The sequence below is a fragment of the Emydura macquarii genome, unplaced genomic scaffold (assembly GCF_026122565.2).
Source record: "Emydura macquarii macquarii isolate MOO-44397 ecotype Brisbane River unplaced genomic scaffold, CSIRO-AGI_Emac_v2 contig_1790, whole genome shotgun sequence".
Taxonomy (NCBI): domain Eukaryota; kingdom Metazoa; phylum Chordata; order Testudines; family Chelidae; genus Emydura; species Emydura macquarii.
The window spans coordinates 2,327,977-2,344,745 of NW_027131927.1; the positions used below are offsets into that span (position 1 = coordinate 2,327,977).

At 54.1% G+C, this 16,769-nt stretch overlaps 1 protein-coding gene across 4 annotated transcripts in view; it reads left to right on the top strand.

The window, feature by feature from the left end:
• The window catches only part of SIPA1L3 (signal induced proliferation associated 1 like 3), a 116,842-nt gene that overhangs the window by 90,032 nt on the left and 10,041 nt on the right, over positions 1 to 16,769 (top strand). For all 4 annotated transcript variants that reach the window (XM_067556601.1, XM_067556600.1, XM_067556604.1 and 1 more), the window contains 7 exons: positions 941 to 1,215; positions 4,144 to 4,395; positions 5,684 to 5,833; positions 8,785 to 8,912; positions 11,397 to 11,521; positions 12,770 to 13,209; positions 15,291 to 15,512. In XM_067556601.1, coding sequence (XP_067412702.1) covers positions 941 to 1,215; positions 4,144 to 4,395; positions 5,684 to 5,833; positions 8,785 to 8,912; positions 11,397 to 11,521; positions 12,770 to 13,209; positions 15,291 to 15,512 — 1,592 coding nt within the window. The remainder of the gene's footprint in view (positions 1 to 940; positions 1,216 to 4,143; positions 4,396 to 5,683; positions 5,834 to 8,784; positions 8,913 to 11,396; positions 11,522 to 12,769; positions 13,210 to 15,290; positions 15,513 to 16,769) is intronic.

A 16,769-nucleotide genomic window follows, 5' to 3' on the forward strand; every position in this document is an offset into this window, starting at 1 on the left:
GGAGAATTGGTTCAGGTTTGCCATTGAGTCCCCACCACACACCCCCTCTGTTTTTCCAAAACCTCCAGCCATGTGATCCTGACTTACGGGCTGGGGCTTGAAGTCAGGGGAGGTGTGGTGTTCAGCACATTAGAAAATCCTGCCCTGGGTCTTTGCCTCAGATTCTTCCCCTGTTTAGGATGCATGCTTGGTGCCAGTTCCCCTCTCTAATGTCTTCGGGTGTGAGGGGGAGAGCCCAGAAGGCTCCACAGTTTGCAGGCAGAGGTGAAACTCACCAGAGCAGAGGGATGCGTGCTGTGCACAGAGCTAGCAGGGCACAAAATGCCAATCGTAAGTGCTGCAGGAAGCGGCTTTGCGCACACCCTGTTAGAAAGGCTGTCCACTTTGCAGCTTGGACAAAGCAATGTTGTCTGACAACCAGCTGATAGACATGTCATCCCAGAGCAAACAGCAGCAAACTGACTGCCTGTTTTCCAGATGCTCTTGCTATTAGCTCTCTGTCAAGAGTGGCCAACTGGGAGAGAGGTCAAGGTCAGTGTTTAGTGGGAGACACCAATGCAAATGTACACGTGTTTTGGCAGAGGAACAGGTTTTGAGCACGTTGCAAAACCTGTCTCTAAAACATAGACCTCCACACTGGGTACGACAACAGACTGACCCATGTGCCCAGCATCTGAGCAGGTTGCAGCCAAGCTGGTCCATCCTGTAGATTTGTCTGATTATACAAACCCCATAGCTCTTGTGAGCAATGTCCAGCAGAGGGAATGCCACCAGGGTAAAGTCATCCCCCAAATGAGATGCAGAGGCAGGGTCTCAGCTTTAATTGCAGGCTAGCTTCAGCCAGTTGCCTGCCAAATACACTGCAGCTGTCTATCTCAGTGGTGGTAAAGACTCTTAATTTGCTGTATTAGTGACGTGCTGCTCTATGTGCCTTCTCCAGGTCATGACCTCCGGCTGTGAAACGGCAGACATGACGCTCAGGAGAAACGGACTGGGCCAGCTTGGATTCCACGTGAAGTGTGATGGGACAGTTGCGGAGGTGGAGGACTACGGGTTTGCCTGGCAGGCGGGACTCCGGCAGGGCAGCCGACTGGTGGAGATCTGTAAAGTTGCCGTGGTGACACTGTCCCATGACCAGATGATCGACTTGTTGCGGACATCGGTCACGGTGAAAGTGGTCATTATCCCACCCCACGAGGACGGCGTCCCTCGCAGGTAATGCCCTCCCCGCAGCGCACCATCGGAGATTGCAGTGGTCAGCCAAAAGTGGCTTATAAAAAGATTTTAAAAGTTAGCCACAGGCTGGGAGATGACAGGCAGTGCTGGCGTTTCCTGGCGTATCTTAGCACTACCAAACTGCAGCGCTTGTAGCACTCAGTTTGCAAGGCACTGTGGTGTCATGGCATTCGGGAGTTCCTGGTTCGCTTAGGCTCATTTACCTGTCTCACTCCGGAGTAGTTTGGGGCAAGGCTAGTGGAAGCTGCTGTTAAGTTTTCATTAAAAAGGAAAGTCAACTGCAGAAGGTGACGTGAGTGCAAACAGCTGGGAGGGCTTGTATGCAAGGGATCCGACTCCTCCGCCTGGGGCAATGGCTAACAGACTGCTGGCCCATCTGATGCCTCTGACTGATTCTAGACGGTGCTGAACGTTGGGCTAGGGAGACATGGGGACATGAGCCTTACTGACCCCCTGACACATGAAAGCTGATTGGCCTGGGCTGGCAGGGCCATAATAAGCATCTGTGCTGCAGTAGCTAAACACAATAAGCTGAGCTAGTGGGGGTGGCCCATTGCTCTGAGTTGTCTGGCTTTGATAGGGTTAAGTTGGGCCCATTTATAAACAAATTTGCAAGTGGCCCCTGCAGCTTTCTCTGTGCTTTGACTTCGAAGCCACACCTGCTCTGCAGTTTTGCAGGGCAAGTTTAGACACTGATAAACATGTAGACAGCTGCTCCTCCCACATCAAAACCCAAGCTTTCCCGTGGGCTGAGCTCCGCACACAAATGGTGGCAGCTAGATTGCTAGCATGTTGCTGGGATGGTAGCTGGCTTTTCTGCTCAGAAGCCAGATGGCTGATGTCTTAGAGCAGGAGGCAGGTACGGTAATGACCACAATTAAAGGGGAGTCGTTGGGCTAAGTTGTCGCCTTGTGTTTGAAGTTAGTTCCCATGTGAGGAGGTGGGGAGCAAGGGGCGGGCTCATGTGCTGGCTTGCAAGCCCAGGTCTGTGCAGTGACTTCACTGAGCAGGCAGGCCCTGGTAAGGAGCAGGGCCAACAAGCCGTTTCGTAACTTCAGGGCTTGTGTGTCTCTGTTGCTGGATTGCAAGCTAAGAAGGGCCAACTGCAGCAAACTGCCAGTGGTGAGAGTGCTTCTTGGAGATGTGTAGCATGGAGTGCTCTCCTGTCCCTCCATTGCCTTGGCTAGATGGGTCGGACGAATATGGAAGGAGCACAGGTGCCACTGAAAGTCATTGGGAGTTGAACCCCAGAATCTCTTAGGGTACGTCTCCACTGCAGCTGGGAGCGAGCTGCCCTGCCTGGTTAGGCAGACTCGCTGAAAACAGCAGCGTGGACGGTGCAGCTCGTTCTTCAGCCTGTGCCGCAGCATCCACACTGCTGTTTTAGCGCCTCTCGTAAGAGAGAGCAGGCGTGGCACTGCCGTGCTCACAGGACCATCAACACGTTTGCTTCTTCTGAGCATGAATGCAGCGCGCTCTCATTTCTGCTTGTATTAAGAGGGATTTGGCTCAGCAAACCAAGGAGTCCAACTAAAATTCAGTGTAATTTACCATCTGCTGAGGTGCCCGCACTCCCTGATGCGCCATCTGGCCATTGGTTAGCACCTCCCTCTGTTACTTACTTTGGTGACTAACATGGAGTTTTCCTGGCAAGGAATGTTTGCGATCTTTTATCTTAAAGGCAGAATTATAATTAGAAACGTTGGGCATTAAAGTTGGATTCATCCGAGCCTGTTGGGATTTTCCTTAGGCCAAATACTTTAGACATCGAAATTCATGGCCTGAGTTTCGGTGGGAGGTGCCGTTACTGATCACCTCTGAAAATCAAGCCATGTGTTCAAGTGCCTAAACATGGATCTTGTTGCCTGTCTTTAGGCAGCCAGGCCCCCAAACTGCTGGCCTTCATGGTTTCCCCTCTGCAGCTCTTTTGAACAAAAAGCTCCAGTTAGTGTTAGGAAATCTGGAAAACTCTCTTGCTACAATTAATTTCCCTGCCCTTCCCTTTGAAAAGGCCCCAAACCAAACCAAGGAGGTTTGCGCTGATGAGACCGTGTTTTTGCTAGCCATGCAGTGCTGTTACCTAGCTGCCCATAATAAAATCAAGCAATGAGAGGGCAGCGCAGGCCTCCTTCTGCCAGGCGTGTGTCCATTGTCAGCTGCTGACGATGGACTCTGCACATGCCTCTTTGGCAACATGCGACTGTGGCCTAGCTGGAGTGCAGGGAGAGGCATTGTTCCTGACCCCATTTTGCCCCTTTGCAGCAAATGGCATCCGCAGGAGCCTTTTCAAAGCAGAACCATGGGCTGGTGCAGCGCCTCTGTTAGTCACGTACACTGGTGCAGCAAGACACTGAAGCATGAGCTGTTGAAGCGTGCTCTCCCGAGGCAAGGTCCGCGAGCACCAAGACGGATATAAATCAGACTGAGCGAGTTTATTGCTGGGATCCCAGCCTGTGGTGCGGCCTGTCACCATTCAGATGCACAGAGGGAGCTGTGGGTGGGAAGTGAGCAGCGTATTCCCTTCTAAGGGGGCATGAGGGAGCCTAGCCTGAGAGACACCCCAGCGTGCACGGTTTTGTCAGTCTTTAGGCTCCTGTGTCCTGGTTTTCCCCATATGTGGCTAAGTAGGTCACTTCCTCTGTGCTGGCTGCCTGTGTGTCGTCCTAGCAAGTAGCAGGGAGATGCTACCACTGACACGATGGTGTGTTATTAAACAAGCTGATCCAGTGTGGGGCGGGCAGCACAATGCTCCCGAGGATCAATGCCTCTGCCCCCCATTGCTGCCGGGGAGGGGATCCCGCAGTGTCACTAGCCATGGAAATGGAAGAGGTGGCATCAGCTGCCCGCCCCATTGCTCATGCAAAAAATCTTGCATGTTGTCAGCAACGAGTGCTGTTTGCTTTTCAGGGGATGGGCCGAATCCTTTGAAATAAGCAACATGGAGCACAAGGCAGAGCCAGAGAGCGTGCCTGCAGGGCACCGTCCACCGTACCGCAGCAACTCGGCATGGCAGTGGAGTGGGCCTGCCTCGCACAACTCCTCTCAGGGAGCAAAGTGGGCAGAGCCCCCACCCCTCAGTCATGCCCCGTCGCTCACGAAGCCCCCCAAACAGACCTCCGTTGTCCCGTACCGTGAGCCGCAGCCCCTGCACAGCAAGAGGTAAGGCAGAGCGTGGGGCTGGACTGTGGGGTGCAGAAGCTGGGAGGCAGTCTGTGTAGTGCAGAGGCCAGGGGACGACCTGCACAATGTGGAGGCAGGGGTGACGTGTGTGGGGATTGAGCGGTATGGTGCAGAGCACAAGCGAGTCAGAGCCATGACCCCTCAGTGCCGTGGGGCACGAAGCTGATGCTGAGGTCAGTGCTGGAGGCTTTCAGAAATTGCTTGTGTACATCTTAGCACTGTGGTGCCCCTCCAGCTGTGTGGCAGTGCCTGTAGATTGCTGGTTTCAGCCTCCTGCCTGTGCCAGGGTCCTGCAGGGGGTGGAGCAGGCTGGGAAAACAGAGCCTAGCGGATGTCATTACCAGTGAATGATTACAAGCTGATTACTGAAGGGTGTTGGGGGCATCCTGTTTGAATAGCCATTTCATACCTTCCGAAACTCTGTGGAATTCCAGCTGTTGGGGAGATATTGAAATAGCAGCCTTTGGTCTTGCTCCGACGGATGCCTCCGTTGAGAGCCTGGTCCATAGTTCCCAGCGTGCGCTAGCCACGCCCAGGGGTTCTGAAGAGTTAGTGCACTGGCCCATGTGTGTTACAGGCTGCTCACTAGCCAGTGTCATTTGCAATTTGCATTCTGATTTCCTTCCGATGAGGGAGGATCTGTTCAGTATGGTCTCCACTTACCTGGTAACCACAATGGACCTAACGGCTTCCCAGCAGCATCGCACCAGGGCGGCTTTACAGCCAGGCTTTAATGCACATCAGAGCTGAGGCAGGAGCTGGGGCTGGCTAGGTCCTCTCAGGACCCTTTTGCATTTGTGTCTCATTCTCTCTAGCTGAGAACGTGAAGCAGCAAACACAAGTGTTCATAGATGGGGTGGCTTAGGGCTAGCAGTACAGTGAGGAAGCTGAGTTGGGACCAGTGCAGCAGTAGCATCCAGCGCAACTCCAGTGTCACTTGCCTTGGACTGTCTTGCCTGCAATGGGGTATTAGGTTTGGGAACAAGTGTCACTTGCCATTCACCAAGGTAACCCCCCTTTTGACTTCTCTCTGTGCTATCCCTGTTCTCCGGCTCTACCGGGCATGTCACGTGGGCTCTTGTTCTGGGCACGAGCCTCAGGACTGTCTTGGGCTGATTGTTCTGGCCTCTCTAGATTATTGCGGTTTTAAGAAATGCACAAAAGCTAGGCTGGGCTGCTGGGGTATTTTTGGCTCAGGATGAACTGTGAGCACCAGACAAAGCACTTAAAGCCTTTCTTTCTCTGCATGTGTGTCTCTTTGAACCAGGCCAGTTAGCTTTCCTGAAACGCCGCATACCGCATCATCCTGCCCAGCCGGGGCAGAGAGAGTCCAGCCATATCGGCAGCCATCAGGCAGCTTCTCGACTCCGAGCTCGGGAGGAACAGCTTACACCCGGTACAAGCCATCCCCAGAAAGGTACGCTGAGCTGCTCAGCATTCTGCCAGGTGCTAACCTTTGATCCTGCTGTGCGAGTGTGATCCACCTGTCCAGCTGCTGGAGGCCCGTGCAGCGATGTCTGGGGGAGTGCACTTTTGTCACTAGATCACGGATTGCACAGAGGTGCTCTTAGAGAGTTAGTGACGCATCGGTTCGTCTTTATTCCTCATTCTCTCAGCCAGTTATTGCAGCCTTTACTCTGGACTGAGTGAGCAGGAGTCCTCCGTGCTTGCTGTAATCCAGCTGGACAAGCAGACCATTGAGGCAGATGCTTGTCTGTGCTCTCTGTATTCTTTGCAGAGCTAAGGGGCGGGCCCATGCAGTTGTGACAGGAACTACATATGTATGCATTGTACTGGTGCCGATCCTCTTTCTGTAGGATATTAAGAGAGATGGGAGCAGCTGCCCCAGACATGGCTGCCGTGCACTGCCCTGTTACAATTAGAACAGCATTAGGAGTTACCTTTCCTTTCTGGCTCTGCTCCTGTCTGTCTGCCCAGCTGGCGAGCTCCAGTAGCCTTGGACCTGAGCTATGTGACATTAGAGCTAAGTGACCCTGGATCTGGCTATGAGAAATGTGTGTTTATAATGGGGAAAGTCAGCCACTTTAACCTGAATGGAGCACGGCTACAGGACAGTGCTGGGATCGGTTGACTATCACCTCACTGGTAGGATTTGCTCTGGGCAGCTGTGAGCAGTAGCCGAGATCCAGCTGAGGAAACGCACTGGGTACCCATCGATCCAGCTGAAGCAGCTCTGAACACAAGGCCCTTTCAGTGTTAGGTGAATAGCATGCGTTCCCTCTGCTCTGGCACCTTGGACTGGCTTGCAAACAGGAGAACAGGAGTGTTCGCCACGAGGGTGGTGTGCTAAGGGCAGCTGGTTAACAGCTGCCTGGAGCTAGGATCTGCTGATGCTGAGCCTAGAGAGCAGCGAGAGAGACTGGTCCCTGCTAGTGCAGAGGAGCTAGGAGCAGCTGAACCAGATTCCCGTTGTCCTGCACCTCATGCAGTCACTGACCCCCATGCAGAGCAAGTGCTAAGTGGGTGTGAGATTGTGCTTGGCTGGTTGTTTTGTACCCCCTTCTGCACAAGTGTATGCACACACCTGCGGTTGCCCCATGCCAGCCAACTCAGTTTCATTGCAGCATAGACTTCTCAGCTCTGCTTGAAGGCTGGGCTTTGGGGCCCTCCCAGCTCACAGGGTCCTAGAGCCCAGGCTGCAGACAAACCTGATGAGACTAGTTATGCCTCGCTCACCTCAGTGGGGTAGTGCTGGGACCTCCAACCTCCTTGCATCAGCCCTCCCGCATTGGGTTCTTCTCTGCCGGGACAGGTTCCCGGCAGTGGGAACGGTTGTGTCCAGCCCCCTCCAAACCATATTCTGGCAACGTCACGAGTGGCCAGTGCCCTGGTCAAACTGCCAGCAAGGGAACAATGCGGTCCCTATCACCACATGACGTGCTCCTGTTAGCCAGCTTCTGGGGCAGGCTGCACTGGCTGTTGCAGCAGGGCTGGAAAACCCTGGCGCTGGTGCCCTCTTGCCCTCCTTGCTCCTTTGTCTAATAAGTAACTATTTCATTAATGATTCCCCAGGGACCGTGCATTGTACAGCCTTCAGGGAGGCTCATGGGTGGCACTATTTCCCACCCGGGCCCATTTAAACCATTATCATTTAAAGTCTGTATTACCATTGCACCTAAAAGGCCCTAGTCAGGCCCTCGCTGGGACAGGCGCTGCCCAGAGTCCTCCCCCCGACTGAGAGCCATTTCCATGACTTAATCGGTCACGATTCCTTGTGGCCCAGCTGATCTCGTCCCTCTGAGTCCTTTGTCTGTTCAGACTGGGAGCTCTTTGGGGCAGAGACTGTGTCTCACTCTGTGTCTGTGAGGTGCTCGTCCCTCTCAGCCAGTCTGAGAACAAGTTCCAGGCCATTCAGAAGGTGTTACCATAAACCAGTGTTTCTCGACCGTTTTGATACTAGGGACAGGCTTGCTGCCTTCCTAAACAGTGTCAGGGAGAGCTAGGGACCGGTGCTGCTCCACGGACTGGTCGTTGAGAAACGCTGCCTAGAGCACGTGAGGTGTCACTGGCTTTCCTGTTGGGAGAGTGATGGTTGCCGGACTGGTGATGGCCCAGCAGAGCCATTAGCTCCTTCCTCCTCACGGTCTCTTTCCACCATTAGTCATCCAAGCAGGCAGCTGCTTTCCCTGTCGTGTAGGAGGCCCAGCATTGAACTTGCATCAATGACTGGAAAATGTAACCTTCAAGCACTGACTGAGCAGACTGCTAATGATGAACCGACTCCAGTGCGGAGCCGCCACAACATGTGACTCCAGGGGTGTGGGCGAGTAGCAGGAAAAGCCCTGGCTGCGCCCTGCCTGGAGGGATCTGCTCAGCAGTCTTGTAAAATTACTGTCTCCAAATCTGTTGTTTCTCTCACCAGCAACGAGCCATTCTCTTTACCTCCCTGCTGTGCAGTTTGTTTGCTCATAAATGGGCAAGCTGTGGTCTTTGGCTAACGAAGCTCTGTCCATTGCCTGACGTATGCCACACTGGCTTATTCCTGCACCCAGCCCCAGACAATGTCTGTTTTACCATAGCTGTAAATCACCGCCCTTTTGAGTTCGAATTGTTGCTCTCCTAGCCTGCAGTTCCAGGCTTTATCTTGTGTGCTCCTGGCTCATCCATCATTTTAGGGCTATCTGCCTGGTGCCTGCATTCAGCGGTAAGACTTAACAAAGATTTTTAATTGCACATTCTGCTGCTTACTCATCTCACAGCTTTTTTCCTTTCCCCTCCCCCGCCTAAGCCTGAATCCTGGGTTTAAAAAAAAACAAAAAAAAAAAAACCTGCTAATGAGAACACAGGATTATTTCAACAGCATGAGTTTGCCTTCTTTGGCTGTCAGACTTCCCATTCCATTTGCAGATATGCAAACTCTCAACGTCCTCAGCTGCCATTCGAACAGCATTGTAGCCACGAAGTGAGCTCGAGTGGCGATTCATCATCCGGAGGGCTTACCAGTCAGGAGAGCACCATGGAAAGACACAAGCCAGGTAAGGCTCGCTGGGCGGCGCTGGCGCGAGACCATTGGTGGCAGCACACCAGCACCGTTACCAGCCTTTGGTGGTTAAGCCTTTGAACGCAGCAAATGCAAAACTACTTAAGCACATAGGATTCGTAATAATTTCCTGAGAGGTTTTCCTTGCTTTCAAGGAGTGAAACCTTTTAAAGCCTGAGTCATGATGCAGTCTCCTTGGTGGCTCTTTCTTCCCTTGATTTGTGGGCTGAACTCCCCAGCCTCATCTTTGATCCTTTGAAGGAGCTGCTCTCTGCAGCCTGCACAGATGTTCTAAGGGTCAGACCCTTCCCAGCTACTGTGTGGCGGGGGTGGGGGGTTCAGGAGGCAGGGAAATGGCTCTGCCTGCTTTGCTGCTGGCTTTCTCTGCTTGTTCTATAGCATGCAGCCCGCCAGCCACCGCGGACTCTTTCCAGCTCCTCAGCAGACATGTTTCTAGCATGTGTGGTGGTGGGGGAGGGCTTGTTGGAGCTGGGGGTGAAGCTTTTACCCCTCCTGCCTCGGAGGGTTTTGAAAAATAGCCCAGCAGTCAGTGAAGCATTGTCTGTTGCTCTAGACGGGGTGAACCTGCCCCCCAGGCAGAGAGCTTGATCCATTGCGCAAGGCTCGTTGACCTGTGATGTGCTGCTAGGTGCTTCTGAGCTGTGGTATTTGTACTCCTTCCTGACCCCAATCAGTGATATGCACATGCCAGCAGCATGAGGGTTGTGCGCCTTTTGTAACTAATGTCACTGCACAGGCTAGTCCCATTTAGAGACATACTTTATCTTTGATCAGTTATGATTAGTAGGTGTATTACCTTGAAGCCCCAGCTGAGGTCAGGTCTCTGGCTATGCACTGGGCATACAAGTAGAAGGAGACAATCCCTGCCTTGTAGAGCCTAGCCTGAATAGGCAGGTGGTGGGGAGGAGAAACTGAGGCATATACTTACCCAAGGTCACATGCCAACTCAGTGGCAGAACCGGGACTAGAAGCCAGATCTCCTGACTCCCAGGCCGGTGTTCTGTCCACTCTGCTGCCATGCCTCTCAAGGTTCTGATGAATCTTTGCTGAGCTACTGGCCTTGGTAATACCCTGCAGCAGTGAGTCCCACAGATCAGTTGTGCCATCAGCTCTTTAGAAGGGCTCCACACCTTTCATTCTCTCTGCTCAATTTGTTGTTTTTGAGAGGTGGAGAAATCAAGGAATATAAATGTGCTTAAAAGTAGATGATGAATTTTCTCTCAGCTTTTCTCTGTGCTGATCTGGCCTGTCCCACCAATGGACAGTTGATTCCTAGTTCACTTTCTACAATTCCGCCTTTCCCTTTGCTGCTGCAAGGACACATCTGTTTTGCCAGCCAAGTGGGAGACTGTTTGTTTATAGATCCTGTTTTCAGAACAGCTGGCTGGGCTGCTAAGAGGTGAGAGCCCCAGCGGTTGGGGCATTGATACACCAGTATTTAGAAATAAACAAAGGCCGATACTGTCCCCTGGACACCTAGCTGCCATTAAGGTTCGTGGAAGCTGCACAGGTGTGGACTGTGGGAGTGGCTGCCTCATGATGTGAGATGCTCTAAGCTATTAGGGAAGGTATTTTAAAATTTCAAGCTCTAAAATGCCTGTGTGCTTTGGAGACTGGCTTTGTCAAACCCCATCTTCCTTGGGCGTTGGGCAAGGGTGATTTTTGGGACCTGGTGGAGGAGCTAAGCTCTGCCTTCTGAACAGTGGGCCCCTTTGAGATGTCTCAGACCGGGCATTCAGTCTTGAGTCACTGTACGCCTCCATCTCTCTGGATAACATTTTCCAAGCACCTAGGTGACTTGGGCTCCTCCAAGCCTGTTTCTTTTGAAAATGGGACTTAGGTGCTAAGTCACTTGGGCGCTTTTGAAAATGTTCCCCTCTCTGTGTCTCAGAAACACCCCTCTACCCCCTGCCCCACAGGGTTTTGGGACAATGAGCCGGTTAATGTTAATGAGGCTCCAGAATCATCGGAATGGGGCCATATCCACACTTAGTGCAAAGGCGAGACCAAGACACAGACATCTGATAGGCGCTGCACATGGCTGGTCCAGCTGCCTGTATGGCTTAGGAGCCAGAGCAGAGGATGCTGCTGGGTTGGGAGAGTTCTCCGGTAATACCTGTGTGTAGCTGGGAAGTAGCATCAGTGTTCAGTGGGAGGTGCTCTTCCTTCTGGGGAGCCCCAGTGCTGTGTGAATGGGCAAGGGAAGAGCAGTGCCCTGTCCCCAAGCGGCTCTGATCGCAAGGCCCTGGCTAATTACCAGCTCCTTAACGCTGCCCTGTGGCATCAGTTAGCTGCTTCCCTTTTTGTCCTGCTCTATCGTGCTCTGTTTAGAGGCTGCCGCCTTTCACTGGAAGGTAGGGAAGCCTGATGTGCTGCAGCCTATTGGTGGGTGCGCTGGGGTCAAAGGGGCCGGCTGCACGTGTCGCTCCTGATGTGTTGTGGTTGTGACTTGTTGCAGAGCCCTTGTGGCATGTGCCGGTGCAGTCCAGGCTCCCTGCTGCAACAGCAGACAGGAACAGCGTGAGCAAGCGGCCCAGCAGACAGGAGCTGGCAGGAAAGGATTCTCCCAACAGGCATTCCAGAGTGAGTGGAGCTTCTCCCTGACCCTGTCCCCAGGCGACTAACTGTTCAGCATCCTCAGAAGGGGTGTGACCCCTATCTGGATCGTGGGCTGAGCACACGCTACACGGGAGCTGTTGCAGGCAGGCACCTCTGCTGCTGCTCCTGCCTAGTGCTGGCTGCGACCAAGGGACTCTCCCCTTGTGAGAAGCAGCTGGCAGTCCTAGCCAGCTTTGCTCGTAGGGTTGGTCTCAGTGCAGAGACCTAGTGTAAATGTCTTGCCCTGGGGGAGGTGACCCTGGCACAAGTCCCTCTTGCCCCAGCACAGCCAGGTACACGAGGGCTGTGCACTGGGGTAGATACCCTAGTAAAGCTGAACCCTACATGTCAGTCGCTGCACCCAGTTGAAGGGAGCTGGAGTTCTGGGGGTGGGGGCCAGGAACAGAAGGGCCCCAACAGCAGGAAGGATTGCCCTGGATTGTATGGTTACTGCAGTCTCCATCAGCTGTGTGCTCCAGAGCCGCTCATTGGTCCAGTTGGACCCATTTGTCAGCAGGAGAGGCCACTGCAAGCACTGTGGCTGAGTGATGGAGCCGCTTGGAGTCTGTCCTGGCTTCACTTCATAGCGCTGCATGAGAGCCTCTGCTCCTTTGCATGCCGCTCGGGCGCATCCCCAGGGCAGGCTGGCTGTCTCCGCATGGCACCGTTGCTGCTGGTGGCACGGGCTGTAGCAGTCTGGTACAGCTGTTGTCTAACCCGCCAGGCCCAGCGATTCTACTTCAGGGAATGTTTCCACACAGTCCTAGCCCACCAGAACCGGGGATGCCCCTGCCTCCAGCTGGCATGGTGCGCCATCCCCACGATCTCCCCAGCTGGGGTACCACTGCATAGTCTGTGTGATGTTGAACCCAGTCATGGCCCCAGCCCTGTATTGCCCTCTGACTGACCCACTGGACTGTGCACCCGCCCTAGACCCAGCAATCTCAGAGTATCCTAGAAACAGTCCCCATACAGCTAGGGTCTCCCAAAAGGGTCCCAGCCCTGCTGGAGTCGCCTGCAGTTCCTCAGAGGTGTGTGGTTCAAGACCTCCTGGCCCTCCCAAGGGGAGTCCCAGTATGGAGAAGGCTGGAAACACTTTCCCTTGTTGGGCAGGACCCTGGGAGGTGGCTCTGTGTTGAGTAAAGGGCCAGGCTCAGCCGTGCAGTGATGGGCACATGATTGAAGGTCCGTGGGCTGTTCTCCAGTGACCCGCAGGTGGGGTTGTCTTGGCAGGGTGAAGCTCCATACTCCAGCCACTCCAGCAGCAACACTCTGTCCAGCAACGCCTCTAGCAGCCACAGTGACGAGCGCTGGTTCGACACGCCCGACCCTGTCGAGGGCGAGCGGGACCCCGTGTTGAAGGGGGGCTCCAGCGACAGTGGCATCGACACCACGCTGTACACCTCCAGCCCCGCGTGCGGGAGTGGCGCCAAACCCTTCCGTCTGGTGCCGCAGAGAGATCAGCCGCCCAAAGCCCTGCAGGGCTCTGCCCCCTACGTCAGCCTGCACGAGAACGACAGGAGGCCCGGGAACAAGAGACAGGAGCCTTCGCCTGCCATCAGCACTGGCAACCAGAGCCGAGGCTACCGGCCCAAGATGTACGCAACAGGGGCCAGCGCATCCGGGCCCGCTGCAGGCCCCGACCACAGTAGCGAGCTCTTTAAGCAGTCAAGGTAACCCAGCCTGTGCCACCCAGAGTTCTGGGGGAGGGGCCTGGGAGGGAAGCAGGGGGAATCCGGAACCCCCCACCACCAGTACCACTGATGGGCAAGCTCCAGGGGTCTGCCATGATCTCCAGCTTGAGCTGACAGATGAGGAAACAGGAAGAGCCAGTCCCCTGTGCAGCACCCCCACCCCACCCGCTGCTGTCTGTGCTTTGAGCTGGGCAGTAGCTCTGCTGCCACCTAGTGGGAATATCTCCAAGTGTGTGTTGTGCCAATTCTGGTGGAGAGATGCTAGCCAGGCTTGCAGCATGCAGAGCGGTACCTCTCAGCAGTATCCAGGAGCCTCCGAGGGGGAGGCTGGGGGATGCCACAAGGAAAGGCTGAGGCCCTGCACAGATGTAGCTCTGCCATCACTGAGATCTGCTGGGTACTGTCCTGGTACAGAGGGCAGCTACTGGCTGCAAAGACACTTCTTTTATGCCAGTAGTCTGAGGCTCCAAGCTGCAGACAGGATCTGTGCCCTCTGGACACTGCATAGTCCGTATCTGCAACCCTCCCCATGGTCCAGGCTTGAGGGGAGCATTTTCTAGCCCTGTTAAATCTGGCAGCTGTGAACATCCAGTGGAGTTTCCCGCTGCGGGTGGGGCTGGCTCTCCCAGCAGGAGGGCAAAGCTAAAAAGAGATTCCTGGCCTGCAGTAACAGTGTGATAGCTGCTTGGCTGGCTTCCCAAGCCCCCCGTGTCCTCAAGAGCAACCCAGCCAGTTCAGACGAGCCATCCTGCTGCTCAGCACCGTGCAGCGGAATGGAAACCCAGGTAGCTTTTGAGGGCATTAGGTTTGTGCCAGAGAAATAGCATCATGGGCCAGAAAATCAGCCATAGCACCATCAGAACCAGTGCAGCCACTAGAACTGGCACTAGGATGGGCCTGGCAGAGTCGTGTCTAGGGAGAGGCAGTGAGGAGGGTTCACATCTTCCCCTGAAGGATGTAAAATGCCAATTAGTGACCTACAAGAAGAGAGCAGGTTCCTCTGCGCTTCTCTGGTCTAAAGGCTAGAAGCCCTGCCCTGTATTCTCCAGTGAGAGCAGGTCTCCGCGGAGCACGTGTTTAGTTGGGGATGATGATCTAGCTGTTGCTGTATTGCCAGTGCCAAGGGTTCAAAAGTCATGAGCCGAGACCCCCGAATCATGGGATTTTCAGATTACTCCACTGTTGGTTGCTTGTTAGCTAGTGCTCATCTTCCCCCTCCCCCCATTGGGTTGGCTATTTCAGCCATGTTTAAGGGACCCCATCAGCTTGAGATCTGTTCCACAGAAACAGTTAAAAGCAGCTGCAGATCCTAACCCTGTACCTGCTGCCAGGTTCTGGGGTTTTACAACCTCTGTATTTGCTTTATTTCTTCTCCCCACCTGAAAGATCCAAACAAGGAAATGGACTATAGAGGGGGAGCTGGAAAGTGATTCCCTTCAAAGCACCATTAAATCCCCAGAGTTCACAAACTGGAAACTCTGAGCCAAACAAACTCTACACACAAACCTCTGGCATGCTTTTTGTGCCCCACTCGAGACATGTTCAGAAATTGGACTTTCAGTGCCAGCTGAATATCCAGGCCCTTTAAGAAGTCTCAAATTCAGCATCCAAGTCACTGGTGACACCTGCAATTCTTGTCCCATTGTCCCAGGTGTTCATTGTAAAAACAGCAGGTCAAACGTTATCAGACTGGGCTGGTTTTGAACGTGTCAGTGTCGCTTTAATTGTTCAGACCACCCAAAGCCAAGGAGACTGTGCCATGTGCTGGTTGTTTGCCCAAACCCAACACCCCTGTGTGGTAGCAGATTTTTAATCCCAACCCGGAAACCTCCCTGTTCTTGGTTTTTTTGTTATTGGTTTTTTTTTTGTTTTTTTTTTAACTGTTGCGTTGGTTTAAAAGAATACCCTTGGTCCAGTCCCAGCCTGGCTTGTTCCCAGCAGGGGATGGGGGGCTGTGTGTTACTGCAGCGTTCTCTCTGGGGGTGAAATCAGATTTCCGCCTGATCTGGAATTGATTTGCTTTCGTTTTTTTTGTTTTGTTTTTGTTTTTTACTTTTTAGTAATTTCAGTTTGCGACAAGGCCGTCCTGCTCAGGGTTACAAAACGCCCGTGGCTGAGAATCCCAGGCCCCCACACATGTCCCAGTCCAACTCCTTCCAGCTGTCTGCCTCTGTCCCCAAATCCTTCTTTTCCAAACAGACCAGCAGGAACAAGCATGCGTCGGGGTGGAAGAGAGCAGAGGAGACCCCCACAAGAGCCGTGGCCTTCACAGACCCAAAGAAGTAAGCGCTTCTGATTGAACCGTTTGGCTGGTGGGATGGCACTGATGGCAGAGCGTCAAGCGTGCATGATCTCTTCCATTAGGAGCATGTTTCTGAGGCCCCCATTCAGCTAGGAACGGTGAAGTCAGTGGTACTTGAGTGATAGCCTTCAACAGCTTCTTGTCTGCTGTCTCACTGCATTTCAGACCATGAGTTCTGAGCCGAGCCTATCTAAATGTGGGCGCTGCACTTCTTTCCCAGGTGAAGGCTGTGGCTGTCAGTCGGTGCCCACCACCTTGCTCAGCCCCGGGCCCCTAGCCTGGGCTGATCTTGCTTGGAACCTGTGTGCTGTTCCCACAGGCCGTAGGCAGCGGTGCTGGTCTGCTGCTCCCATGGTGCCTGAGTGCAGGGTGGGAGGCAGCTGGACTGTGGATTCTGCCCCCTGGTCTGAGTCTTCTCCCCCTGTGCAGGTGGCAGGGGGTTTCTACTCTGGTACGCCTCTCACAGGGCCTGGAGAAAGGCTCTGGCACCCTGGCCTGGGTAGCTCTGCCCATAAGTATGCAAGGCAAACCTAGCTGGGGCCAGCCCCCTCCAGCGCAGCAGGGGTTAAAAGCCAAAGGTCAGAGAGGACGATTGCCATGTGAGCAGCAGGATGTCAGGATCTCACCACACTCCTGTCTCACTGTGGTGCTGGCCAAGGGCAGTGGCTGGTTCTGAAAGCCTGGGGCAGGGGCTTGGAGCCAGCTGGGTGGGCTGCAGCACCAGGTTCCCTCCTGCGGCAGATAGACACCCCATGCCCTGACAGCAAAGGGGCCTGCACCCCTTCACACCAGGGCAAAGCACATGGCAGTGCCACCGATCCACATGGCTGCATGAGCTCTGGGGGAGCTCTCAGAGCAGGTGGCTCTGAAGCGCGGCGCTGGCGCAAAAGGCTGCACGGGGCTGCAGACTCTCTGCCTGGAGCTCTCAGCAACCCACGGGGCCAGGGCTGGGCAGGGCCTTAGTAATTGTTCAGGGACACGCTGTATTTGTTCTGAACCTTTCTCCAAACTATCTCTTGACACACAGCCATATGGGCCTCTCAGACATGCCCCAGCTGCATCTGGGGCCGTTCGCTGGTGCTTTCCTCTCTCAATTCGTTGAACCAGCATTTTGCCGGGACATCAAAGGAGCAAGAGCTACTGTTAGAGCAGAGGGGACAGAGTGATAGCGCCTTGCCCCCGCTCTGCCGGGAATGTCTGTCTGTCTTCCTCCAAGAGCAGAGCTCTTTGCCTTTTG